Genomic DNA, 27855 nt, shown 5'->3' with positions numbered 1-27855 from the left:
CTGATGCCCCTCTTACTAGATGCTTGTGGAAGTTTAAAACAACACGGTGAATACTGAGAACGAAATGGGAAAACATTAATATAAATATAAGAAATATAAGAAATATAAGAAAGCACCCTAGCAACATTCAATAGACATCAGGAGAGATCATAGCAACAACCTTGACTCTGCTTGGAGACTTAAAAAAAAAAAAGGAATCAGGCCTTTATTTATGAAACTGCACAAATTCAGCTACACAGATAAAATAATCACCTTGATAGACAGTAAAGTATTTTCTGTTGTATGACTGACTCCCCGTTGTATTTTATAATATTTTCAAAAATTTCACATATACATTCCAATACATAAAACAAAAGAAATAATTATTATCGACTTCTCATCCCATTTTTCACGGTGTTTTTTATTTTACCCCTTAACTCCTTGCTCTTATACAATAACAATAATACAATAATCTCTAATTCCTTCTATTATTTGTGGTTCAAATCCTGCTCGCAAATTCATCATACTATAATACATCATACATTTCTTTAAATAGTCCGAAAAAGGCTTCAGTTCTTCCACAAAACAGTACTCATTCTCTTTTTTAAAGCTGTTTGCTTTGCTGATTCTGCATAGTCCATCGCTTATCCATTCTTCTTTGGTGCGAACCTCTTCTTCCTTCCATTTTTGTGCACAACGAATCCTAGCTGCTGTCGTTACATACATAAACAGCTTAATCATCTTTTTGTAACTTCTGTCCCTATAATCCCTAAGAGAAAAGCATCAGGTTTTTTTTGTATGATCACTTTAAACATCTTTTTTATCTCGCCGTATATCATTTCCCAAAATATCCTCACTTTCTTACAAGTCCACCCTATAAAAAAGATCCATCTACTTGAGGAACCTTCTTATACATTTTAGACAATTTGTTAGGTGTTAGATACCATCTATACATCATTTTCATATAATTCTCTTTTAAATCATATGAAGCAGTAAATTTCATGTTAGCTTTCCACAGCTTTTCCAATATATTCATTTATATATTATGTCCTAAATCTTTAGCCCACTGCATCATTGCTGACTTAACCCTCAACCATTTCTGTTGAATTTGGAGAGGGATGCAAAGGTACTTATCCAGCTGAGGCCCCTTTTACTAGTTGCTTCTGGAAGTTTAAAACAACAAAATGCAGCGAATACTGAAAGAGAAAAGGCGAAACATTAATATTAGTACAAGAAAGCACCCTAGCAACATTTAGTAGACATAAAAAGAGATCATAGCAATAACCATGGCTCTGCTTGGAAAATCTAAAGCTGGTCCAAGAGATTTTGTGACCTCAGTCAAAGTACAAGATGGCACCCCCTCCCTCCAATTTGACCAGAAGCTGACCAGACTGATCACTGAATACTATTTTGATTGAGGAATACCATTGTGCCTGAGGAAAACAGGTTAGCCTAGGTGACACGGCATTTCACGTTGCACCAAAATTCATGTCCTCTGCCTAACGATAGGGCCGGCTCTGCTTAAAGTTCTTAAGACATGTGTTGCGATTCTGTATGCTGCCAACTGGAGTATTTTAGATTGGTTTAATCAAAGTCCAATTCTGACATTTCCAAAGCACTCACAGGGTGCCTTTGGACCAGTCACTATTTCCCAACTTAACCTACTGCACAAGGCCGTTGTGAGGGTAAAAATAAACCACAACAATATCATTGGAGGCAGTAGCAGACAGCATGGTGGTGGTGGGGGCAACATTCCATGGGCCTCTTAACAGTTGAGTCGCAGCTGCTTACTGAAGCAGTTTCAGCTTAGTGCCAGAACATCTAATTTGCATGCAGAAAGTTTCAGGTTTTATCCCTAGGTAGGGACGGGAGGGTCCCTACTCTGAAATTCTGGGGGGCTTCTGCCAATCAGTCTAGACCAGGGTTTCCTAAACCTGTGTCTCCAGCTGTTTTGGGACTACAACTCCCATCATTCCCAGCTTACAAGACCAGTGGTCAAGGATGATGGGAAATGTAGTCCAAAAACAGCTAGAGACACAAGTTTGGGAAACCCTGCTCTAGACAGTACAGTGGTACCTCATGTTACATACACTTCAGGTTACAGATGCTTCAGGTTACAGACTCCGCTAACCCAGAAATAGTACCTCGGGTTAAGAACTTTGCTTCAGGATGAGAACAGAAATCATGCTCCAGCGGTGCGGCAGCAGCAGGAGGCCCCATTAGCTAAAGTGCTGTTTCAGGTTAAGAACAGTTTCAGGTTAAGAACGGACCTCCAGAACGAATTAAGTTCTTAACCCGAGGTACCACTGTACTGAGCTAGAAAGACTACTGGTCTGCCTTAGTATAAGGCAGCTTCTTATGTTTTAAGGAGAGGGAGAGGAATGAGATGGCTGGGAAGTTGGCATGATGCAAATGCACTAGCAGAATCACTGGATTGGTTCTGCTGGGGTGTTTTCACCACACTGGCCTCCCAGCCTCCTCGACCTTCCGCCTCACCCCATAACTATTGGGAGGTCAGCCAAGTGTTGCCACCCTATCATTCTATCTGCTACTGATTGGAAGAAAGGAAATGTAAGAATGTAAAAAAAAAAAAAAATAGAACACATACCTTTTTCCTGCAAGTAAAAGCTCAAAGCCTTCGGTAATTTTATCAAAAGGCAATGTTTGAGTAATTAATGCATCCATATTAAATTTCTTGTTCATGTAATCAGAAACTAGTTTAGGGACAGCATCTTTTAACTTCCAACCTGGGGCAGGAGAAATAAAAGAACACTGGATTAGTCAGCAAGCTTGATTATGATTATTTTCAAAGAATGTAAAATGTTAGGATGTGTGAACTTTATTTAAAAAATTATTTTAGAAGATGAATATAACTCCTGTTTATGTTAACAATGTAAGATTAGTAGAATCAAAAGCCAATGGGATGGAAAGGAAGGACAGAAAATGCTTTTAAAATAAATAAAGACTGCCCCCAAATTTAGTCTGCATACCTATTATCCACCAACACTTTCCCACACTATCCATCAACCTCATATTTGGGTTCCTCACTTGCACAGATTTCAATAGGTCTTCAGACATTGCATTGGCAAGTCACCATATAAATGGGTCTAGGCACCCATTTTGAAACCTCTAGATTTCACTTACATTATTTTGCTGCCCACCAATAAGGATGGCAACTTTCACTGGAGGTTTTTAAGCAGAGGTTGGATGGATGTTTTAGCTGAGTTTCCTGCAGTACAGGAGGTTGGACCCTTGGGGTCCCTTCCAAATCTACAATTCTCTGTTACTCCATTGGGCAGAACTAGGATCAATGGGGGAAATTGCAGGGAAGAAGATTTCAGATAAACATCAGGAGAAACTTCCTGATCACAAGAACTGTTCAACAAGGTCGTAGGACTGACTCAGTAGATGATGGGTTTCCCTGGGCTGGAAGTAGAGGCTATTTAAGTAGAGGCTGAAGGGCCATCTGTCACGGATGCTGTGGCTGAATCCTGCACTGAAGATCCTGCACAGAGCAAGATCTACACTCAGTGACCTTCAGCATGAATTCCCATTCTATGATTCAGTGCAGGAGCTGCCATATATCACCAGCCCGCACCTCCAACCAAACATCCTGTTAATTTCCTTCCCGTGAGGAGCAGAATAGGTTCGACTGAGAACTGTGCCCCTGCAGGAGGTTCTCCAACCAGCACACAGGTGCCATGGCCCAAATGGCAGGATTTAAGGGCAGTGACCTGTTTGAGACACAAAGAAAAACAAGCTCGGGATAGGAAAAGATAAAGGAACATAAAAGCCAGGGTCCCATCTAGTCCAGCATACTATTCTCAATGTGGCCAACCGGATGCCTTTGGGAAGCCCACAAACAGGACCAGAGTACAGCAGTCTTCTTTCCTTCTGCATTTTCCAGCAAGTAGAATTCAGAAGCATATTTCCTCCAACCATGAAGCCTCCCTCAGTCCTCTGAATTTCCCACCTAAAACTTTTACATAGTCCCAACCAGGTACACTGCTTATATAAGGAGAGATCATGGATGTGAGCCCTGGGCTGAACGGGAGAGCCAAAAAATGGGGATGTGAGCCCAATTGATTAGCACCAAAACAGAAAACATACCACAGTGTCAATATCTCCCGTCACTTCAAATGCGTAGTCCACGCCAAGACCTGTCATCTCTACCAGAACCTCATTCAGGGGCTTCTTGAAATCTTGAGGAGCAATGCATTCTGTGGCTCCTAACTCTTTGGCCTTAGTAAATTTATCTTTGTTGATATCAATCCCAATAATCCTGGATGCTCCAGCAACTTTGCAGCCTATGACAACAGACAGACCGACACCTCCCAAGCCAAAGACAGCACAGGTAGAACCAGGCTCAACCTGCAAATTGATATAAACTACATTAGGGATTTCCCAGGACACAAGTGATATAGCAGGATTGGGTACCTGGGAGGAAGGAAGACTGGCCGACCGGAAGATAAGAGGCATAGAGAGACAGAACTGAGAGACACTGTGGTGTAGTGGTTGTGGTGTTTAACTAGGACCTAGAAGATCACAGTTCAGATCCCCACTTAGCCATGAAACTCACTGGGTCACCTTGGGCCAATCACTGTATTAGTCCAACATGGGAATATTGTGAGGCTAAATGTTGGGGGGGGGACCATGTATACCACCTTGAGGTCTTGGGAGAAAAGAAGGGATATAAATATAATTAATATAATTAATAACCAACTGGGCAGGAATCATTGAAGAGAATAAGGGATGAACAAGAGAAACAAAAGAATGCAGTTGGGAGGCTGGGATAAGGAACAGCCTCGGATAGGGAAAGAGGACCTGTGTTGCACTGCAACACCCATCACCCCAGGCGACATGGCCATTCAGAATGATGGGAACTGTAGTCTAACAGTGCCAGGATGTGACATGTTCCCCATTGGTGGCCTATGAAGTCGAAACACACTGACTTACCCAACCATCAGCCCCTTGCTGCTGCTTTTTAGAGCTACTATTTATGAGGCTGGACCCATTGAGAGCAGGGAAGCTGAAGTAGTATCAGCTATTTTTGCATCTCGGAATTGTTACAGGAAAAGTGATCCCTGAAGGTGCCACTATTCTCCAGCAGGGAGTAAGCACACACTTGTTTCACTTATTTGAGAAGCACAAGGGAATCAATGTGAATTGATTTTCACCTGGGCATAATTGATAGCGGTTCCATAGCCAGTGGAAAATGCACAACCAAAGAGGCAGACTTTATCCAGTGGAGCATCATTGTGGATTTTTGTGATGGAAGCCTCAGGCACAACCGTGTATTCGGAGAATGTGCTCGTCCATAGGAAGTGGTGGATCTGTTTCCCTCTGCAGGTGAACCTGCTGGTCTTATCTGGCATCAGATTTTGAATAGGTTCATAGAGGCTGTTGAGGAGATTCAGATGGGTTTGCATAATAAATTGGACTAAATGCTAATTTTCAATATTACTAAGAAACACAAATATTTAATAGATGTCAGATAAACTTACTGGTTCTTGAGGCAACAGTTAGTTTTAGGACTTAAACAGCAGCTGCATTCTCCACACTGGGTAAGACAAAGAGGAATGACTTTGTCACCTTGTGGGAAAACAACAAGGACAATAACAGTTTAAGTTCAAGTTCATAGGCTTATTGTTCTATTCAAAGGCCATGAAAAACTTGTAGCAATAATATTAATGAAATGCAGAACATACTTCCATAATGTAAGCCAACATCCATGATGTAAGAGAGAGAAGTTACCAGAGACACTAACAAACTCAAATCTAGCTTGATTTCAAATCTCCAAATCACCACAACAATTTATACTGATTTATATTCTTTTTTCCTGATAATTTTGTAGTCAGCATATACAGGGCTACTTTGTGTATTATGAAGCTATGGTTGTCACTCAAAGGAAACGGAACCATTTCTGCCAGAGTGTACTTGCTTGATTTTGTGAGAAACACAGTGATATTAATAAGGAATATTGCAAGAGGTGTGGCAATAGGGAAACATATTGTTATTTTTTTGGGGGGGGTGCTCCTCTAAACCCTAGAAATTAATATATGGTAGGATTTTGATTATTTGGAGTATTGAAGGAAAGATTGCAGACCAGTGGAAAAATCAGGCTAAGATTCCTTTCCAAGCCAGGGTCTCTCCTGGGATAGAGGCATTAACATAACAAAAGGCATTGAAGGCCCATCTAGGAGGAATCTGGGCAGACAGAAGGTTGCCAGGATAACTTGGTGTGAAGTGACAGGAAAATATAGTTTTTAGCAAGGTGTCCAGGGAAGAAGTGGGTGAACAAAGTCTGGGATCCATCTTGGGCAGACTGGCTGAAGGCTGGCTGAAAGATAAGCCTTTGACTCCAGGGCTGCACTTCTGTGCGATGACAATGCTGTAAAATTTGGACTCCCTCCATGCACTGAAGGTGTAAATAGGTGAATAAACCATATTTCTTAAAGCTACAACAATCTCTGCCATGTCTCAATTCTCCAAAGGAACACAGACCCTGGCTGAGGGCCTGTAACCTCCTGGAATCATGCTATCACTCAGCAGGAATAGGGGATGGCATTTGTCCAACATTTGTAACACTATTTTCATGCATATCTTACATTTCTGATGGGTACTTGGAGAAAGAGATTATTTGTAGTATATAATGTGAACAACTCCCACCATCCCTGGCTATTGGCCTTGATTGCTGGGGATGATGAGTGTTGTGGTTCAGCAACATCTGGGGACCCAAAGTTTCCCCATGCCTACATTAGAAGACAATTTGTAGTGAAGCTATTTATGTCATGCTTGCAAATCCCAACGGGGACCAATGCACAAGCACTTCTGAGTTTCTGATCTGCCTCATCCTTACCTGGCTTTACACAAGTGACTCCTGGTCCAATACTTTCAACAATTCCAGCTCCTTCGTGACCCACAATAACTGGGTAGTCTATGTTAGCAAAAATGCCTTTCACTACATGATAATCCGTCCTACAGATCCCAGTGGCCACTATCTGCAGGGGAAATGGAATATATATTATTTCAGTACTTACTCTGCTTCAACCTAGCACACATTTTCGTCAAGAACTGGCACTGATTTTTTTTGTCTCTGTCAAAAAAATGGGTCTCCACGTGAACAGATGATCGTGCAGATACCACATTCACACAACTGCAGGTATTCGCAGAGAGGGCCAGCCCACAAGGAAAGTTGCTTACAAGAGTTTCAGCAAGAATATTACCCACTTGATCCAGTTCAGATCTGACCCAAAGGACTAGCCAGAAATACATATAATCTTTGTACGAAAGACAATAGGGAGAACCTTTCACTTTTATTCTTTTTTGAACTTGCTCAGAAGTATTGGATTTCCTTTCATCTTATTGCTGTGTACGTTTCAACTACAACCGCAACAAACTATAGTTGAAACTCTGCACAAATGTGGCTGAGACTTTTGTGGAATCTTTCTTCTCCTGGCAGGGAAAGAGCCACCTTTGAGTTTTAAGTATAAGTCTTCCAGAACCATTGCCCCACCACTCAAGACTCCCGTATCCAAGTTTTCAGAGTTTAGGCACAAGATCCTCAGCCACTGCAATCGTAATTCATAATGAATGAAAGCACCTTCCCTTTTGGAATAATAAGTTTTACCTTCACTCGAATTTCATGGCTTCTTGGTGGTGCAACCTCCACCTCCTCCACAGAAGGCAATTGGCCAACTTCCCAGATGATTGCGGCTTTGCATTTAATCACCTGTGGAAATGGAGTCAATCAAAACAAGATCAAAGATGAATTTCAAAGGCAGGACAATATGGGAGGAGGCTTTCCCTCAGATATTAGGTCCCAAGCCACTGAGGACTTAAAATCTAAGCCCCAGCAGAGATCAGTTGTCCTCATCCTGTGCTATTATTGCCAAAACAGCAGGTTTTGCTGCCATTTTACCCTTCTTGCTGCCATTTTACCCTGTGACAGTTTTTCGTTCCTTTTAAAAGTAATGGTACATTCACTTTTTTCCTGAGTTCAAATGTAAGATTGGGGGAGAGACACAGTCTGGCCAACTTCCCTCCCACCTGCATTCTGTGTGCTGTTTTAAAAGATGATAACAAAACAAAACACATCAGAAAACAAGGAGAGTGATTTCCTCGGTCTCCACCTCTGTCCCCTCTGCACCCAACCCCTGCAGTATAACAACTGCATCCAATTCTGGCCACCTCCAATCTCTGGCTCTGTTTGGATAAATTAATCCAAACTAAACATCTGTATTCCACTGCTCCTGGCAACTACAGGAAAAGGGGAAATAAGAAATGGAATTGGAGTGATATGCAGAGCATAAGGCCAGCTAAACAAAAAGGAGAAAGTAAGGAACAATAATGTCACAGGAAACTCAAGACATTATGCATTTGATCACCTGTGGAAATGGAGCCAATCAAAACAGGTCAGAGATGAATTTCACAGTGTACCTTATAATGATTCAGTTAAGATTGCAACCTTAGAGTTGCTGTAGTCAGCATGGAGATTGCCACTTTCACCCTACAGCAGGAGTGCGCAACCTTGGCCCCAAGGCCTTATTTCAAAATTGCTCTGTAAACTATCAGTTCAGACCGCTGGCAAGAATAATCTCTCCCTCTTTCAACAGTGCAAAGAAGGAGAAGAGAGGGAGAGGGAGGAGGAGAATAGCCCAAAGAGAGATGGGAAAAAGCTGGTTCTGACCACTTTTGGCTCCGGTCCTGCCCACTGCTAGTATGTGACCCCTGACAAATTACACCTGAGGGAATGTGGCTCTCAGTAGCCAAAGGTTGCCCATCCCTATCACATGACTTGCAAGTGTCACTAGACCAGCACACCCATGCTCCCAAAGTCTACTGCCTACAAGCACTTTAGTGATGCTCAACCCACACCAATAAGGATGCCATTTGATGCTGTAACAGTTAATGGGGTTCAGAAAACAGTAGCAATAGAATAAATAATATTATGATCATTATTGGACAGGGCTTGTATTTCAGTGACAGAAGACAAGCTTTTAATACAACAGCTTCCAGGTTCAGTTCTCTGCATCTTCAGTTAAAGGTAGAAAAGACCTCCATCAAAGACCTATGAGGGCTTCTTTCAAGCAGCTAGTGCCAATTTCCTGATGTTAGTAAATGAAATATCAACTTCGGGTCAATATAATTATTTGAAACTGACAGTCTGCATGACTATGTCAAACCATATACACTTTTGGGAACACTGTAATTATAACATGCATTGTTATAAAAAATGGCAGGTTTATTATCAATATAAGTTTGTAAGGTTTTTAAAAATAATTTATGTGATATGTATGTAATGAATTATTTCAACAACAACAATAACTTGTGTAATGCAATCTAATGGTTGAGGTAACCTTCAAACCCAGAACCTCTTGGTTTATTATTTAATGCCTACACATTAATGCAATGTCAGTATTGTTTGGTATTATTGGTTTTAGTATTATTGGGAAAATCGAGTGTCCTGCTGTTTATCTAATTCACTTATATCAAGCAGACTCTTGTTTTGAATGTATAAGTAGGAGATAATTTTTTACATCTTGGTCTTTGCAGCTTTGCAATTTGCACAAATAAAATTCAGAGAAGATTTCTCTCCTCTGGCAATGGGAATGTAGCAAAGCTTAGTTCTTTCCTCTTCAAAGTAATGTTGTATCTGTGCAAATGCAAACATTAGCATGTAGTATACAGATGGGGGCAGATAGGGCTCGTCAACCTGGGAAGGTAGCCCATCTAGAAGAAGGAAAACTCTGATCCTAAACATCCATTGCCTTGTGGGATACCTTCAGGAGAAGAAAAGGCTAAGGCATAAACCCTACAGAAATACGGAGGGGAGTCCCTAAGATGGTTGGATGACATCTTGTACACCTCCTTCTGGCTACTCTTGCAGCTAAACTGGTGCCAAACATATTGCTCTGCTTTCCTTTAGACCTCATCAGTGAGGCCAAGAGGGGGCCTTGTCGTCTGGACAGCCCAGGACCTCCAAACACACTGCCCAGGCGTGTGCTCTGGGGAGGTCCCTTTGTTGCTGCTAACACAGCAGATTTGACTTCACCCCCAGAGGTGCACTCCATTGTCTTTTGAGACAAACAGATGTTCAGATAGACTGAGCCATAAGAAGTTTTCCATACCTTTCCCGCAGTCGCCATGTGTCTGGATCCTGGCTTTCAGTCTTGCCACAAGCTCACTCTTTTACAAAGGTTTTCTCTTACTGCTTATCACTTCTTGCCTAAAGCAAGAACACGGAGATACACAAACAGCAATTTCCTGCAGTACACACAAAATTTATAATCAATGATAGGCCACCTGGGAAAGGGGAGTTCCCATTTCTAGCTGGGATTCAAAGTTCTTTCTTTCCTGGCAAGTATTTATCAACTCCCCCTGGAGTTGCCATCCAAAGTTAACTACCATTAAGAGTTAGGACAATATTGGATCTAAAAAGAAAAAGGTCAGTTCAGGTACAGACTTTCTGACTAAGAACTTGTACATATGAGTAAAAATCATTCTGGTTCATGTTCTCTTGCTCAAATTATTTATTTAAAATAGAGCATAATCACACAAGGTGTGTTTACTCAGATGCTGGAGACGACACACTTTTTACCAGGGCCATAGCCAAAGGAGAGCCAGTCAGTGTGTTTGCCCCAGGTGACACTTTCTGGAGGGGGCCATCTAGGCTTACAGCTGAACCTGTCAGCATTTAAAGAGAGGGGCGGGGAAAGCGAACATTTGCTTGCACTTTGCTCCTAGTTCTCTGTTCTGACCTATGCCTCATTTCTGATGTGTATATTATGTAAGTCTGGCACTGTGGGAGGGCATGGGAAAGGCGAGACTACCAGCTTCACAGCCGCCTTCACCAATGGAGGACTTGAGGAGAGGTCTACTCAAGTTCTTTTGAGTGTGGGGAAAACTTGTAATGGCCAAAATCCCCCACACTTTAATCTTACATCTGTTGTTGTTGTTGTTGTTGTTGTTGTTGTTGTTGTTGTTGTTGTTGTTATATATTTGCACTGAGAAGAGCCTGTGAACCTGCCATACAGGGGCTGCCTGGCCATCACTCCATTCATAGGTCCTTTTTTTTGCAGACACCTCTTCCTTCTGAGTCATGAAAACCTGTGTTAAGGTTGTAAATATGTGTGTTGGCTTCTTCAGATTCAGATCGCACTCCCTCTTCTGCTTTAACCATGTAATTTACAATTCCTTATATTAATGGGGAAGGACTTGAGACTTGCAGTGTGTAATAACTTTTAAAGACTTTAAAAATACATGATACATTAATAGTAGTAGTAGTAGTAATAATAATAATAATAATTTTATTATTTATACAACGCCCTTCTGGCTGGGTTTCCCCTGCCACTCCGGGCAGTTCCCAACAGAATATTAAAAACACGATAAAACATCAAACATTAAAAGCTTCCCTAAACAGGGTTGCCTTCAGATGTCTTCTTAAAATCAGTTAGTTGTTTATTTCTTTGGCATCTGATGGGAGGGTGTTCCACAGAGTGGGTGCCATTACCAAGAAGGCCCTCTACCTGGTTCCCTGTAACTTCACTTCTCGCAGTGAGGGAACCGCCAGAAGGCCCTTGGAGCTGGACCTCATGTCAAAAAAGCATAAAAAAGACCAAAGAATTAAATTAAAATTAAAAGGAAACCAGACAGTTCTGGCTGATCTTATGGAAATGCAGCCTTCTAACCAAAGAAATCCAATTCAAAGCCTGACCTCAGATAGACAATTGCTGCACATGGAAGCTCTACTTTTGAAAAACAATTTAATTTTACTTTTTCATTTTCCCTTTGACCATACAGTCATAATGCTTCCTAGGATTCCTCAAATGGTCTATTACTCTCTGAGGAGAGTTACTTAAGGTTGAATGAAGCACAGATACATACGCAGAAAATTTTACTATTTGGCAAGACTATGTCTTCTCCAGCCTCTTTCAAACTACTTTTTATGCCCTTTATGAACAGATGTGTTGAGTTTGTGTGTGGGTGTACGCAAACACATGTGGCAGGATGTGTGTATGCCAGACTGGGTCTTTGCCCTGGGTGACAGAAATCCTAGTTTCAGCCCTGCTTTTTACTAATGCATAAAGGAGGTTTTCCCAGTAGTGATGTATGGAAATGAGAGCTGGACCATAAAGAAGGCTGATTGCCGAAGAATTGGTGCTTTTGAATTATGGTGCTGGAGGAAACTCTTGAGAGTCCCATGGACTGCAAGAAGATCAAACCTATCCATTCTTAAGGAAATCATCCCTGAGTTCTCACTGGAAGGACAGATCCTGAACCTGAGGCTCCAATACTTTGGCCACCTCATGAGAAGAGAAGACTCCCTGGAAAAGACCCTGATGTTAGGAAAGATTGAGGGCACAAGGAGAAGGGAACGACAGAGGACGAGATGGTTGGATAGTGTTCTCGAAGCTACCAGCATGAGTTTGACCAGACTGGGGGAGGCAGTGGAAGACAGGAGTGCCTGGCGTGCTCTGGTCCATGGCTGGGTCAACTTATTCTGGACTGCAACTTCTTTAGTTATATCACTGGAGTAAGATCTTTTACCTTCACTTGAAAAACCCAGAACGTCTTGCTTTACTATTTAACACCTACACAATGCAATGTCAACTTTTAGCATTTGTTGGGAAAATCCAACATCCTGTTCTTTGTCTCCTTCGCTTATATCAAGCAGGCTCATGTTTTGAATCTACAGGAAGGACATAATTTTTTTTCAGCTTGGTCTTTGCATCTGTGAAGTGAATTTGCACAAATAAAATTCAGAGGTTTCTCTGCTCTGGCAATGGGAATGTAGCAATGCTTAGTTCTTTCCTCTTCGAAGCAATGTAGTAGCTATGCAAATGCAAACACTAGAATGTAGCGTTCAGATAGACTAGACTGAACCATAAAAACAGTCTTCCTTACCTTTCCTGTAGTCGCCATGTGTCCAGATCTGGCTTTCAGTTTTGCCACAAGCTTGCTCCTTTACAAAGGACTTCTCTTCTTGTTTATCACTCCTTGCCTAAGCAAGCTAGAAATGATAGGCCAGGGTCCATTTCTAGCTGGGATTGAAAGTTCTTTCGTTCCCAGAAAGTATTTAGCTGAAATTAATTCCCCCTGGAGTTGCCATCTAAAGTAAACCAACATTACGAGCTAGGACAATATTGGATCTAAAAAGAAAAAGGTTAGTTCAGGTACAGACTTTCTGACTAAAAACTTGTACATACAAGTGAAAATCATTCTGGTCCATGTTCTCTTGCTCAAATTATTTAGAATAGAGCATAATCACACACAATGCTTTTTACTCAGATGCCAGAGGCACACACTTTTTACTAATGCATAAAGGAGGGAGTGCAGAAGCCGTTAGGGTCAAAAACTGGGAAAGAAATTCTATTACAGGTTATTGAAGAACAGGCAAATCCTCACTTTTGCGCGATTGCGCATACAAACAGCACCAGGAAATAATTAAACAATTTATTTCATAGCCAGAAATGGTGTGAGAGACCTAGAGAGTCCTTATGGTTTTCTGCGTGTCCTCAAGCCTCCAGAGCTCCCAATTCCTGTTGTGGGATTTACCAGAAGGAAACTAGTGTATTTTCTTTTGTGTGTTCTTCTCCTACCCAGTGGAGGTGCCTGAGGGTTATTTGAAGAGCTTAATAAACAGTAGAAGTTCACATTTCAAGTGGTTTTTACAAGGGAAGCCAAAAACTTGAAGATAAGCCTTGATCTGGTTTCTGCCCTATGGGAGAATAAGGGCTTCCAGATTGCAAAGATCACTGCATTTGGCCGAACAGATGTTGGCCATATAACCACCGGAATTGCTATTATATGTTTATCACATCCACCCTCCAGGGACTCAGGCAGTAAATTGCCTCTCTCCCATGTTATCTTCACAACCTTGTCCTGGAAGGATATTAGGCTGAATGGCAGGGCAGAGTGTAGTGATTGCCTCAGGTGGCAGATGTTGAGGGATGGGGAGCTGACAGAGCAGTGAGAGTCGTGAGCCCTACCCTGTGATCTTTAAACTAGATACTCTCAGGTGTGGTGAACTCAGTCCCATTGTCAATGTTGAAGTAAGGATCAACAAGCCTAGTTGGCTTTTGTATCAAGAACCAATCTGCTATCACTGGTCAAACTCTTGTCTTAGACCCCTCTTTAGGTCTGTGGCCTATGGAAACAACCTTAAATCCCAATGTCAAAACAAAACATTAGTATGGTTGTCATTAGTGGCTGCGAGAATGACAGTGGCTCGGCTTTGGAAATCTTCTACTCCCCTTTTGCAAACAGTTTGGCTCTAGTACTCTCAGAGTAGCTCAGCCACCACCAAGGAGTGCTTTGGGTATGGTATCAATTGTGGGAGTGCTCCACCCTCCTGTCACTCACAGGTCAATGTGGAGATTTTATCTTGGTGTAGATTAACAAAATTAAAATGTGTTTATGATGTGCTTATATTGATCTGTTTTGTGCTGCAACTCTGTGTCAGCTCTGCAAACTGCACCAATGTTTTGGAAAGCAGTTATTTGCTTTTATCCTTTTGTATGTTTTGAGATAAATAAATTGAAAAAGAGAACTAATTTGGACTTAAGGATAGTTTCCCCTCCAGGACATTCTGGCAACAGATTTTCTGCAGAGCTTTCATTTATCGCTAGCAAAAGACAAATCAACATAACATTCAAATGAAGCGAATTATCAAGTCCGTTTTGAAAAACAATTCCAATTCAGCTTTCAAACCGCCTTTGGGCTTCCAAATATGAATTAACATTTTTTATTGTTTATTCTGCACAATTTCCTCTGAAGTTTATCACTCATAGATCTTTCTTGCTCTTCCACTCAAGAATTCCAAGTGGCGCTGTGGGTTAAACCACAGAGCCTAGGGCTTGCCGATCAGAAGGTTGGTGGTTTGAATCCCCGCAAGGGGGTGAGCTCCTGTTGCTCGGTCCCTGCTCCTGCCAACCTAGCAGTTCGAAAGCACGTCAAAGTAGATAAATAGGTACTGCTCCGGCGGGAAGGTAAACGGTGTTTCCATGCACTGCTCTGGTTCACCAGATGCTGGCCACATGACCTGGAAGCTGTACGCCGGCTCTCTCAGCCAATAAAGTGAGATGAGTGCCACAACCCCAGAGTTGTCTGCGACTGGACCTAATGGTCAGGGGTCCCTTTACCTTTAGTGGCCAAAACAAGAACTATATATTCCTTGATCAGCTGTGCTTGAAGTGGGAGAAACAAGGAAGTGGGTGGATTTCTTTCAGATCAGATCAAACAAAAGCCTTTGTCAGATGTTTCCACCACCTTTCCATTACCTTCTTATGAGGAAGGGCAGCAGCGGTACGCTCCCTGGTCTCACCACCTTCCATCAGTTACCACTCTTGCAGATCTCCACATGTTGAAGGCTGAACTTCTGCCATGAGAAAACCTGCTCTACCAGGTTAGAAACAATCAGGGTTTTATACTGCAAAAGGAGTCTATGAGTGTATGTGAAGGGAATGCTTGTCTTTTGCCTGATTCTCCTTGTGCTTCTCACTGTCTTTGCTCCCCTCAAGATCCCCCAAAAATCCTTAGATCAGTTTAACATATGGAAAATAATCTAGCCGAAACCCCTGCAATGTAGGAATATGCAGTTGTCTCATACAGGGATCGAACTAATGGTGCATTATCAGCACCATGTTCTAACCAACTGAGCTAAATAGTATTGAATCAGAATGAACTGTGAAAACCTCCTGCACAGGACAAAGTCTGATGCTGTTTACACTTGTACTACTTATAATTGAGATTGTTGGCTGAACTTGGCAGTATATCATGCACCGGTCCTGTGGTGGGCAAAGAGTTGTTGATTTAGTCATAAAATATTGTGCTCTTTACACAGTAGAGACCCGGCAGGGGCTAATGTATCAATAAGATAAGGAATATGAGCAGCAATAAAGTATATTAATATTAATTTAGATAAAACTGATGCACACACCTGTTCTTAATGACTTTGATGCATTTGCTAATGTTTACTAATTATTTACTAATTGTAAGAATTGTATAACAGACTTGGGATATTTCTCTGTTCAGGTTTCGGGTTCTGACCTGGGCGTACTGTCCTGCTGCAGGAGAATTAAACAAATAATTTCCAGGGTACCTCCTGGAAGCCTTGCTGGTTTACTTGTGGTCTTGCCTGTTTATTTAAGATAACTAAAATCCTACCTAGGATGAGCTGAATTTGTGTTGTTGTTGTTTTAAAGTTGCAGGATGATGCAGGAACAGGATAGGAGAGTTATGAACAAACCCATAAGAAACAGATCTAGACTGATCTTTCCATCCCTAGATAACGGCTTTCTGTTGGCTAATTTAAATCAGCTCCGGGTGCTCAGAAATTGTATGTTTTGTTTTCTGTGTATGGTTTAGATTTGAGAGCATGATTTGGGATCTCTAAGCATCCAGAGGGAAGTGAAACCAGCTCACTGTCGTGAACCATGTTATGTTTGTTTGTATAATTTCCACTCCCTTAATAAAATGTATGAAAGGCACTTCATGTCATTTGCCAGCAATTTTTATAGTGTATTTGGTTTTGTTTGTTTTTAAAAAGCAACCACATTTGGAAGAGAGAGAATTCTTTCTGAGACGTTCCAGACTGAAGGCATTTGGGAAGCTTCAGCAAGCCAGCAACTCAAAACACCAAGACAATACGAATGCTGAAAGAGGAAAAAGTAGAGTTAACTTTGCAAATCCTTTTGCTGAAAAAGCAATGAAGCAGAGTTTATTTTTGGACCCTCGTGTGATCATTAATTTTTTGTTTAACATACTGCTGGACAGATGTTGCTGGCAACTTGGAGCTGAGGAGAGGGAGAGAAACATGACTGCCATTCTTGCAGTCTGCTTCTAGTAGTACAGTATCCAATATCCAACAACATTTCGGCGAGGTGGCAAATCACATCTCGTTATGTGGCCACATGTGACGGAGAACTGGCACCTTAGATAGCTGCAGTTACCCTAAGATAAGCTTACTGAGTTTTCATACACCACATAGATATATTTTTATATGTGTATGTGGTAAAGAGCAATCCAAATCCCCTTTGCACCAAGTGTGGTGGGGAGGGATAAATTGGGATACCAAGATGAAGGTCTATGAGGCTTGTGTGTCAAGCATGCTGCTTTATGTAAGTGAGCCATAACTTACAACCATCAGCAGCAACCTCGCAATGCCTTACACATGCACTGTGTCAGGAGGATTTGGGGTAAAAAGGTAAAGGTAAAAGACCCCTGGATGGTTAAGTCCAGTCAAAGGCAACTATGGGGTTGTGGCGCTCATCTCACTTTCAGGCCGAGGGAGCCGGCGTTTGTCCAGAGACAGCTTTCTGGGTCATGTGGCATGACTAAACTGCTTCTGGCGCAACGGAATACCGTGATGGAAACCAGAGCGCATGGAAACGCTGTTTACCTTCCCTCTGCAGCGGTACCCATTTATCTACTTGGACTGGCATGCTTTCAAACTGCTAGGTTGGCAGGAGTTGGGACAGAGCAACGGGAGCTCACCCCGTAGCGCAGATTTGAACCACTGACCTTCAGATTGGCAAGCCCAAGAGGCTCAGTGGTTTAGACCACAGCGCCACCAGCATTCCCGGATTTTGGGTACCACATGGCAGGACAGAGTTTCAAACAAAGGTGTGCTCTCCCAAGCCCACATTCCCAGCATGTTTGCACTCCTGTCTCAGCGACATCTACGCTGGCTTGACCATGTCCACAGAATGAAAGGTGGCCGGATCCCCAAGGAGCTATGGGCTTCAGGCACTAGGCCCATTGGCAGACCAACTCTGCATTACATAGATGTCTGTAGACATGACATGAAGGCTGGTAACATCTACCCCACCATGTGGGAATCCCTTGCAGATGACTGCAGTGCCTGTAGACAAGGCAGTCAGGTTGTGTATCCACAGCAGTTTCCAGAGGAGGAATGAGCTCTGGGAGGAGCAGAGAGAGAAGAAACACCACAGTGCATCTGCAACAGCACAACTGGATGCCTTCATCTACGCCTGCTGCAACTAAACATGTCTCTACAGCCACAGCAGGTGCTGTAACCTTCCAACAATTTGACTTCACCCCCCAAAGGTGACAGACAGATACCATTCCTCTGCCCAGTGCCAAGGCCATTGACGGTGGGGTAATGCCAGCATTACTTTGCTGCTGCAGATCTGTGGTCAGAGGGGGTGAGGCATATTTGACAAGAAAAAACTGAGACTTTAGAGTGCTCACAGAGTTGTTGCAATCGCTAGAGCAGGACAAACCTTGTATGCCTCCCTTGGGGGAACAGATTTATAAAAATGCACCTAACTCAATAGAGCATCTCCCAGACCCCTTCCAGCTCTATAGCTCTAGTGGTATAAGCCAAAGGGTTTCTGGTCTACCTGGGAGGGTTGAGATCAGGGTTTTATTGAAGTGGGTCTTCCAATGCCCAGGTGTGACTTAGCCACATTGTCCTATAAATATCAAAATACTCTTAATTCCCAAGTAGTCATTAGTGCCAATCCCTTCTTCTCCAGGAGGCCAGTTCCTTAGAATGTCAGTGGCTTTAAAGAAAATTCTGCAACAGAAAGAAAAGGAGGAGGAAGTTCTCCAAGTACCAATAAGTCACAAATCTCACCTCTTCCCTGCATGAAGCAAATTGAATCCTTCGCTGATCTTGCTGAATGGCAAGGTGTGGGTTATTAAAGTATCTGGCTTAAATTTCCCCTCCATGTAACTGGATACCAGCTGAGGGATAGAATCTTTCATCTTCCATCCTGGAGAAGCAACAAAACAGCAGTTGGAAACAGCAATACTTCTGAACACCAGTCTCTGGAAACCACAGGAAGGAAGAGTACTCTTGCATTCAAATGGTTTCCGACAGGCATCCAGCTGGCCACTGTGAGAACAGTGTTGGACGAGACGGCCATTGGGCTCATCTTATGTTATCATGCCAAGCACCACGACCCACACAATGTTTATCACCCAGAATTTTTTTTCATGCCATAAAAATGACTCAGCACTACAAGGCTTGTGATATTCTCAAGGTCTTATAAAGCCAAAGATAGGGCAAGAGGACAGTCAGAAAACACGTGGGTTGCTACTGCTTATTCTTTCAAGGAAATAAAGGGCAGCAACAACCAGTCTTTAAAACAAAATTTGGTTCTGGCAGGAACCCATCCTGCAGCTCCCACTTCTAGTCCAGGAATTCTTACAGATACACAGCTGTAGCTGGTATAGCGAGACTGAGCTTATCTGGACAGGGCTAGGATGGGACAGGCAGGCAATGGCAAGGGGTGCATAGGCCGAGTGGAATGATGGCTGAGAAGGAAAGGGTTAAACAGCCTCCCTTCCTAGCCTGGGAAGGTAGTAGTAGGTGGAGAGATTCACATATGCACATGCATTCTTTATTACACCAATTCAACATTTCAGCCCCTTTCCAGGGGCAATTCTAAGTGCAGAGTTTAATTTTTAACACCCTACACAGCTTGTGACTCCAGTATCTAAAGGAATGCCTGTATATGGAATTTTTTTAATATTTAATGTTTTATTCTCTTTTTATACAGTACATGTTGGAAGCCGCCCAGAGTGGCTGGGACAACCCTGTCAGATGGGCAGGGTACAAATAAAATGCTAATACTAATAAGTATGAATCCATGCCCTGAGATCACCATCAGGTGTCGTTGTCTGTGTGTCTCTGCAAAGAAGTGGGGCAGCAGTATTTACCTGCACTGGTGCAAATACACCAGTGGGAATGCTGGATTGGCTCCACTAGTGTATATACATCATGCTGACCTGATTCCTCCTACTGAACCTCCCAGTAAGCAGCAGTGATGTGACCAGCTGGAGGTCAGGTGAGCTCTGCCACCCTAAATGTCCCCTTCTTTCATGCTTTAAAGATCTTCTATGGAGGCTCTTCTTGCCAATCTGGGTGGAAGCACATTGATCAGCCACCTGGGAAAGGACTTTCTTAGTAGTGGCACATAGACAGACTTCATAACCTATTCAGGGTTTCACAGTACTAAACACAGAAACTGGGAAATGTCCATACATCAACATGTTTGCTCATTCATGGTGCATCACCATACCTCCAATGAAGCTCCCTTTCAAGGTGCGTCCTGTAAAAAGCAGCATAGGATCGAAGGAGAGCCTAGAGCCTAAAGGAGGCACACCAACCATCACGCAGACTCCGCAGCCCATGTGACAGGACGCTAGAGCAGCTGTCTAATCAAAGTAGGGGAAAAATTAAACAGGTTGCTGTCATGCAAAGGAACAGTGACATTTTATGATGCACTGCAAAATAGTTAATGGAGAATAATGAAGTAAGGTTTGTTGTTGCTTCGTCATGGGTGTTTATGAGCCATCTCTTTCATCTTACTAATCCTCTTCCCTCCCTCTTCCCTTTGTGTGCTACAATTCCCTTTTTCCTGGTTTGTTGAGCACTAATTGCACATTGAAATTTCTTCCAAACTGGCGAACTATGGTTATCAAATTGCAGATTGGAGCCAGAAATCTTTTGACAAAAAACAATACATACCAACGTATCCAAACACCCAACAACCTCAAATGCATAGTCAACACCGTGACCTGTCATTTCAACCAGCACTTCCTGAATTGGCTTCTTGTAATCCAGAGGATTAAGGCATTCTGTGGCTCCCAGTTCTTTTGCTGTTACAAATTTGTCTTTGTTAATGTCAATCCCAATGATCTGCGAAGCTCCAGCTGCTTTGCATCCCATGACCACAGAAAGACCAACTCCTCCCAAACCGAAGACAGCACAGGAGGAGCCTGGCGTGACCTATAGAGCCATGGAGAAAAGAGGACCAGGATAAATTACAGTTGTGGAATAGGGTAATGTAGGCCATATTTCCAACGGAAGAAGCTCATGTCTATTACACAGACCAAAAGAGTCTACCAAGGAACACAAACGGAGCACAGGATTCCTCACCTGGGCTGTATTGAGGGCAGCCCCATACCCAGTGGAAAATCCACAGCCGAAAAGACAGACTTTATCCAGAGGGGCACCATCATCAATTTTAACAACGGTTGAGTCAGGCATGACTGTATATTCTGAGAAAGTGCTGATCCAAAGGAAGTGGTGAACTAACTTCCCCTGGCAGGTGAATCGGCTGGTTTTGTCTGGCATTAGATTCTGTGGCTCAAGAAGGCTGTTTCAAAGAGATCGGGATTTGTCAATAATAAAAAGCTGTGCTGCATATTGCCGAAATAGAAATAAAGGAGAAATTTCCAGAACAACTCACTGGGTTTTTAGGCAACAGTTGGTGCTAGGTTTCAAGCACGAGGCGCATTCTCCGCACTGAGGCAGACAAAGAGGGATAACTTTGTCTCCTAGAAATAAAAGAGGCATAAAAATATAGTAGATAGAAACAACCTAACAAAGGGAGTCTGCATCCATAACCAGTGCTCAGTGAAGGGAGTGAGCTATGTATCAAAATACTGTGACCACAGCATCACAAGGCTTTTTTTGCTACAACAAAGACTCATCAACAAATGCGCCAGCCTGCTGTCCACTTCAGCAAAGTAAACAAGGAGCCTATTATTCACTCCTTGGAATAAAGTGGCAAAACTTCTTCTAGTGCATACGACTTCAGGCTGCAGCAGGTAGTTCTACATCGGGAGTGGGGAACCTATGGCCCTCCAGACATTCTTGGACTCCAAATGCCATCAGCCCCAGCCAGCACAGCCAGTGGCCAGGAATCATGAGAGCTGCTGGAGCAAAGCACACTCACAGCCTCCTATTAGCTACTGGGCAGTAGGCGCATGCCTTGCTCAAGAGAGGAAAGTGGTTTCCATGGGAAGTGGTTTCCATTCCATGCTGGCTTGGGCCAATGGCAGTAGTAGTCCAAAACATCGGGAGAAGGGCATTAGGTTGGTAGAGGCTGCAATAGGGACTAGGGCGTTAAGTCAGTCCTTTTAAATTGGTACTGCCTGCATATTGACACACATCCTTTACTTAATGTTATGGTTCAGAAAAAGTTAATTTAAAAAAGAGCCTACAGTCCAGAGAGGAAGCACTTACGTAGTGGAAACATTCAAAGATGAGTGCTGGTTCACCAGGCATAATCTCAAATACAGTAAGAGTTACTTGGGCAAGCATAGATTTTACCACAACTGTGCATTGTTAAATGATGCTGTGGTGCTTTAGAAAGATATTGATAATACATCTAAAATCCTTTTATGTACCTGGCTTCATGCAAGTCACTCCTTCACCTATGCTCTCTACAATTCCAGCTCCTTCGTGCCCAGGAATGACAGGATAATTGACTTTAGGGAAAGAGCCTGTCAGAACATGGTCATCAGTTCCACATATCCCTGTGGCTATTACCTGTAAGAGAAAAAAGTGCATTTCTTTGACTTTCCCTGTGCTCTATTCTATATTCTGTTTACTCCAGCCCAGCTTTTGACACCCTTCAATGTGTGGTGTCTGCAGCCAACAGGAGTTGTAAACCAAAACACCTGGTGAGCATCAGGATGGTGAAGGATGCTCTACTCCAAAGACTTCTTGGGTTTCCATTTGCAGTGATTTACAGCATAATATTAAGGTTGGAGTTAGGGATTGTGTAATGGAAGTGAAAGGCACCAACTTAATACAGATCAAATTCCTACTGAACATCAAGAAGGACTTTCTAACAGCAGTGAGATGGACTCCCTCAGGAGGTTGTGGGCTCTCCTTCCTTGGAGGTTTTTAAGCAGAGATTGGATGGCCAACTGTAATGAGATTCCTGCATTGCAGGGTGTTGGAATGGGTGACCCTAGAAGTATCTTCCAACCACATAATTCTATGATTCTATGAAATTTGCAATCATTTCAAAGTTATCATGTAAGACACAAACTGCTATGGTCACTGTGCTCTGTAGGAGAGGACCTGTGATAACATCGCATCAGGAGGTCAGTTCCATACAATGCAGGAATCGGGCCTTTAGGGTGGTGGCACCTTCCTTTTGGAACTCCTTCCCCCTATAAATCAGAAAAACACCAACTCTATTGCATTTTCAGTGACTCTTGTAGACCTTCCTTTTCCAACAAGAATTCTAAGTGACGTTCTTCTATATTTATTCTTATTCCTACTTATATACTGCTTGAAACTGATGCAATCAAAGCAGTGATATATGACTTTATTGTTAAATCACTTGGTGATGTCTTATTCGAAGTGTTTTGCAAATCAAACAAATAAACACATTTATGATCAGCAGCAGCATCAAATTAAACTGGAATGAAAACTCCATACCAGTCTTAAACTTCTCTTAGCTTACCCATCACTACCACTGCTGACTCACAAGCGTAATAAAATCTGTATGGCCATTTCAGAAACAGCTGGAGAAAGAGAGCAACAACAGACACAAGTTGTACATTGATAGGAAAAATTATCCTCATAGCGGAGGAGCATGGAAAGGGACTACAAACAATTCATCTACCTTAACACGGACTTCGTGAGCTTTTGGAGGGGCAACTTCCACCTCTTCAATAGAAAGCGGCTTCCCTACTGCCCAGGCGACAGCAGCCTTGCATTTTATAGTCTGTAAAAACAAGGGAACAATGAGATGCTCAATCCAATCCCAGGGCAGGGCAAAAAGGAGATAGGATTGGATGAAAGTGTATAGTTGCAGGTTGTAGCCTAACTGGAATCTTGTGCAGCAGATGGGACTTTGTGAAAGGAAAACCAGACAGCAGCTGCTGTGGTGGGTTTGTCTTTAACTCCAGTGGGGAATGTAAAAGTGTAACCTGGTATCTCAATATAGGCCTAGAACAGAAGCTGGGAGTTGTAGTTTAGCAACATCTGGTAGTCGCAATACTCTTTATTGCATTTTCTCATTGAGAGAAAATTGGGGGGGGGGGAGAGATGTATTTCTTTGCCACAAGAAATACAACCACGTGTACTGTACTGAGACAGACTCTTGCTCCATCTTGCATACTATCATCTGCTACACCAGGGGACAATGCTCTCCATTTTTTGCCGTACTCCAATTCTCACCAGTCCCAGCCAACAGGGGCAATGGTTAAGGATGATAGGAGATGTAGTCCAACAATATCTGGAGGGCACCATGTTGGCTGCCCTGTACTGCATTGACTGGCAGTTCAGCCTTTGCCATACCGGGATAGTGCAGTTGATAGAGCATGAGACTCTTAATCTCAGGGTTGTGGGTTTGAGCCCCACGTTGGACAAAATATTGAAGGGGTTTGGACTTGATGACCCTCGTGGTCCCTTACAATTCTGTGATTCTATCCCAGTGTTCTGTAGATAATTTGGACTACAATATAGAGAGCTGTAGTTCAAAACATCTCAAAACCTACTTTCGTTTTTTGTTTAAATTAACTGTTATTCCCCATTTTTAGGCTAAAATAAAACAGCAATATCTGGAGGGCACCATTTTTAGGCTGGGGAAGTTTCTTATACCTGTCTGCTAAGAAGTCCGGGAATGAAGCCTAAATACTTGCACATGCAACTTCGTAAGACACATAAAGGTTGCTGTTTAAATGCAATTATTTTTTGATCACGCAATTGGTGATCATACAATTCTACACGCGGCTACTTTCCCCTTTTCATCCGCTTCCACAGCCAGTACCTGGGAGCAATCAAAGCTTCAAACCCTATCGTGACCGGAACCATGAACTGCAAGTGGACGCATGCTTAGTCGGAAGTAAGACCTACTGAGTTTAATGACACTTACTCCTGAGGAGGTGTGCGAGGGCGGGATTGCAACTTTATGAAAGGGTAATCCTTCAGCGCACAATCCGAACCGTGTCTACTCAGAAGTAAGACCTATTGAATTCAGAGGAGCTTACTCCCAGGTAAATAGGGCTTGGATGGGCTTGCAGCCTTTCGATATGAAAGAGAAACTGCTGTCTTCTTACTTTCCCAGGAGTGTCCATGCTCGCGCGTTCCTTTGCGCACTGAAATCCGCTCGCCTCTTTTGCAGAGCGTCTCCGATTCCGAGTTTGGAAAGCGGAAACAACGACTAACCCCGGTCTCTACTTGGGTGCATGTTTCTCGTGGGAACCTTGAGATTCCTTTAGAACAAAAGCGTAGCGGAATGGGGCCACGTCCCTTAAACTGGCCTCTTTGTCTGCCGTAGACCTACCGCCAGGGACTCTGGGGGATGTAGTCTATTGCTTAGCCAGTAGACGCAGACCCAGCACGTTTCCTAAAATGCCTCAAATTTCCCCCAATAGGGAAGCCTATATGAGAAGATGCGCGCCAATGGTGAGAGGGAACAGGCAGAAGGCGGGGATGAATATTTGCGCAGGTTTGCACTCCTGGCCTTTGTTTTGCCAGACACGTGTTATTTTAATCCCTGCTCGGTTTTATTATTTTATTGGGAAAGATCCCTCTGTGTTAGCATGCTTCATATATTATCTGTTTCAGCCTGTGTTGCAAGGATAGGTGCTAAAGGAGTTATAAAAATAAAGGATTTTTAAAGATTGTATCTGCAATATGACGCTGTTTTGTGGTGAATAAAATTTGGTGATGGTTTTGTTCACACGCTACACTGAAAACAAGTACAAGCTGTCGCTACATATCCACAAGCCTTTGTGTGAAAAAGTGTCCTCTTGTTTGACGTTGCATGGGATGGGAACAAGAACAAATGCAGACTGGGATCTCTTTTCTAGATCCACACTGAAAACTTGGGCATCAGGGTGGAAATTAGCCCCAAAGCCTCAGCCCCATGACCATTGCAGCAGTGGGGTGCAAATTAGCTTCCTGGCTTGTGTGAATGCATAAACTCTGCTAGCATAAGAAGAGCAGATCACACCAAATACATGCCTAGCCTGACATCCTCTTCCCCAAAGCATCCCAGATGCTTATGGGAATCCCAGCAGCAACACATTAGGGCAATAGGCCTCTGCCTTGGTTGTTCCCCAGTGATGGGAGTTCAGAAGCCTGCTTCCTCTGATCCTGAATTTAGCATGTAGCCATTCTGACAAGTAGCCACTGAGTCTAAATCTTCCATAAATTTGTCTAATCCCTTTTCAAAGCAGTCTATAACCATCCATATAGAAATGAATGCAAAGGAGGCAAACATTTTTTGACAAGGTGTAGCAAGAGGTGGCAGCCTCACTTGGGTAGGTTCTCGTTCTATTTATTATTTTTCCCTGGCAATGAGAGAGGTTTGGTGAGCAAGGCATGGTCTTACTTGGCTCGGTGATTCTTGTTTGCGGGGGGATTATTGGGTCAGTGCATTTCCCCATCACTTTCCTAATCGCAAAAAAAGGCCATTTAAAAATACAGTGGTACCTCGGGTTAAGTACTTAATTCGTTCCGGAGGTCTGTTCTTAACCTGAAACTGTTCTTAACTTGAAGCACCACTTTAGCTAATGGGGCCTCATCCTGAAGCGAAGTTCTTAACCCGAGGTACTATTTCTGGGTTAGCGGAGTCTGTAACCTGAAGCGTATGTAACCTTAAAGCGTATGTAACCTTAGGTACCACTGTAAAAGAAAGTTGATTTGTTGTACTAGGGTGTGGCGATCACACAGGGCCCCCAGACGTTTGACGGTCTATTGACCCTGTGCCACCACTGTGATTGCTTTCTTCGATGCCACCACCCCACTTCTCACGGGGACACACGGCGTCCAGACAGTTGTTAACATTAACAAATACAGTAATCAAGTTTATTTTTAAATGCAGGAACAAGCGTATAGTTTCAGTTAATATTTCTCTTGTCAGTTTCTTAATCTTAGTTCCTAACAACTTCAAACTGATTATTCCCAACTATCTATCTGACTCCACCTAACAATTCCTCTCACTCTCTCACAATACAACTCTACCAACCCACTGCCTATTCCTCCCTCTTCCTTCTCCAACTCCCAAACCTCAACTCCCAACTCCCAAACCTCAACTTTTACTCCCCCCTTGCATTCTCACTGGCCAATCACATCACACCCATTTTAACCCTTTCCTTATGACCCATCCTAGAAGGCAAACGCCACATTGGGTGACAGAGGGATTTCATTCATGGGACAAACAAATTGATGCTGATAATCAGCCCTAGAAAATGAGTGGCAATGCCAAGTATATTTGGTGACTCCATCTTTCTTGCTCCATCTATAGGAAAACTCGCAGCTGCAAGGCACCAGGGAGTGGGATTGTATTTCTATGCAAATTGTGGGAGCATGGATATGAATTGGGGCCATAGTAGAGAGCAAATGGTTAATGCCCCCTTGGCCACATATTAGGGTTTCAAACCAGATGGGTATCCCTAGAAGAGCAACTTGAATGGGAAAAAATATCCAGTTCTTTATTGAGTATGAATTATTGCCAAGTTTGGCCCTCAGAGTATTACACAATTTTTGCAAATTCTCAGAATGCTTAAAATACAACACACACAGAGAGAAACATATGTTTCTGATCAACCCCTGAGTTCTCTTGCTCCTTTTTTGGGTGGAGGGTGCTGTGAGGAGAAAGATGGTTCTCCAGAAGAAACATACTTTTCCTCAGAAACAGAAAGAAAAACACACCATTTTGGTAACAAATGATTATGGGGTTGAGTATCTTGATTACTTTCACCTTGAGGGAAGGAGCTGCATATATTCTTATGGATTGGGTGCCAATAAGAAATACTATACATTGTGAACCGACAAGCTGGAATGATAACATCAACATTGCAAAGCGGTATTGTATTTTTCTTGTTAGTTAGGAAGTTGAACCGCCTCAAAAGAGCAAATATTAATGCAAACAAAGCAAGGCCATTTGTATGGATCCTGGCAAGAACAAATATGACTAGAGGGTGAGGTTTATTTCAAACTGAGCAAGAGGTGTAATAACTGTAGGAAGGCTAAGGCAAACTTCATGTGAACTGTTCCTTAAGCCAGAGATGGGGAACAAATGACCCCTCAGATGTTGTGGGAACACAACTCCTATCATTCTTCACAAGGGCTGGGGGAGAAATTTTAAG

General features: G+C 42.8%; 3 protein-coding genes across 9 annotated transcripts in view; 1 reads left to right on the top strand and 2 right to left on the bottom strand.

The window, feature by feature from the left end:
* The window catches only part of C9H4orf17 (chromosome 9 C4orf17 homolog), a 147509-nt gene that overhangs the window by 40532 nt on the left and 79122 nt on the right, over positions 1-27855 (top strand). The gene's annotated exons all lie outside the window — the stretch shown is intronic.
* On the bottom strand, positions 664-12982 carry LOC128421332 (alcohol dehydrogenase 1-like). Of its 2 annotated transcripts, none has more exons than XM_053403986.1 (9): positions 12886-12982; positions 7610-7711; positions 6839-6980; positions 5484-5571; positions 5157-5379; positions 4090-4350; positions 3578-3713; positions 2588-2726; positions 664-1175 (listed from the first exon to the last, which is right to left on the bottom strand). In XM_053403986.1, the coding sequence occupies exons 1-9, from the start codon at positions 12901-12903 to the stop codon at positions 1151-1153; spliced, it is 1134 nt and encodes a 377-aa protein (XP_053259961.1). In that variant the 5' UTR covers positions 12904-12982; the 3' UTR covers positions 664-1150. The 2 variants fall into 2 exon arrangements, with proteins under 2 accessions (XP_053259961.1, XP_053259962.1); XM_053403987.1 differs by lacking the exon at positions 12886-12982 and adding an exon at positions 10110-10221.
* LOC128421331 (alcohol dehydrogenase 1-like) lies at positions 12896-25063 on the bottom strand. Of its 3 annotated transcripts, none has more exons than XM_053403983.1 (9): positions 24817-25061; positions 23379-23480; positions 22147-22288; positions 21204-21291; positions 20891-21110; positions 20480-20740; positions 20031-20166; positions 18581-18719; positions 12896-12982 (listed from the first exon to the last, which is right to left on the bottom strand). In XM_053403983.1, the coding sequence occupies exons 1-9, from the start codon at positions 24832-24834 to the stop codon at positions 12946-12948; spliced, it is 1143 nt and encodes a 380-aa protein (XP_053259958.1). In that variant the 5' UTR covers positions 24835-25061; the 3' UTR covers positions 12896-12945. The 3 variants fall into 3 exon arrangements, with proteins under 3 accessions (XP_053259958.1, XP_053259960.1, XP_053259959.1); XM_053403984.1 differs by lacking the exon at positions 12896-12982 and adding an exon at positions 16477-16634 and having other exon boundaries at positions 24817-25060; XM_053403985.1 differs by lacking the exon at positions 23379-23480 and having other exon boundaries at positions 24817-25063.

The sequence above is a fragment of the Podarcis raffonei genome, chromosome 9, assembly GCF_027172205.1.
Source record: "Podarcis raffonei isolate rPodRaf1 chromosome 9, rPodRaf1.pri, whole genome shotgun sequence".
NCBI classification, from domain to species: Eukaryota; Metazoa; Chordata; class Lepidosauria; order Squamata; family Lacertidae; genus Podarcis; species Podarcis raffonei.
Note: the sequence above shows the minus strand (reverse complement) of the source record. Positions and strands in the feature narration are given on the sequence as shown.

Excerpts from the sequence above, each read along its gene's own strand:
- LOC128421332 (XM_053403986.1), bottom strand. Across the intron at positions 6,981-7,609 it reads GCCATGAAATTCGAGTGAAG|ATAGTGGCCACTGGGATCTG; the intron begins GTAAAACTTATT and ends TTTCCCCTGCAG. Across the intron at positions 1,176-2,587 it reads CTTTTACTTGCAGGAAAAAG|TATTCGCTGCATTTTGTTGT; the intron begins GTATGTGTTCTA and ends TTTCTCTTTCAG.
- LOC128421331 (XM_053403983.1), bottom strand. Across the intron at positions 22,289-23,378 it reads CTCACGAAGTCCGTGTTAAG|GTAATAGCCACAGGGATATG; the intron begins GTAGATGAATTG and ends TTTCTCTTACAG. Across the intron at positions 18,720-20,030 it reads GAAAGGGAGCTTCATTGGAG|GATGGAAGATGAAAGATTCT; the intron begins GTATGGTGATGC and ends TTGCTTCTCCAG.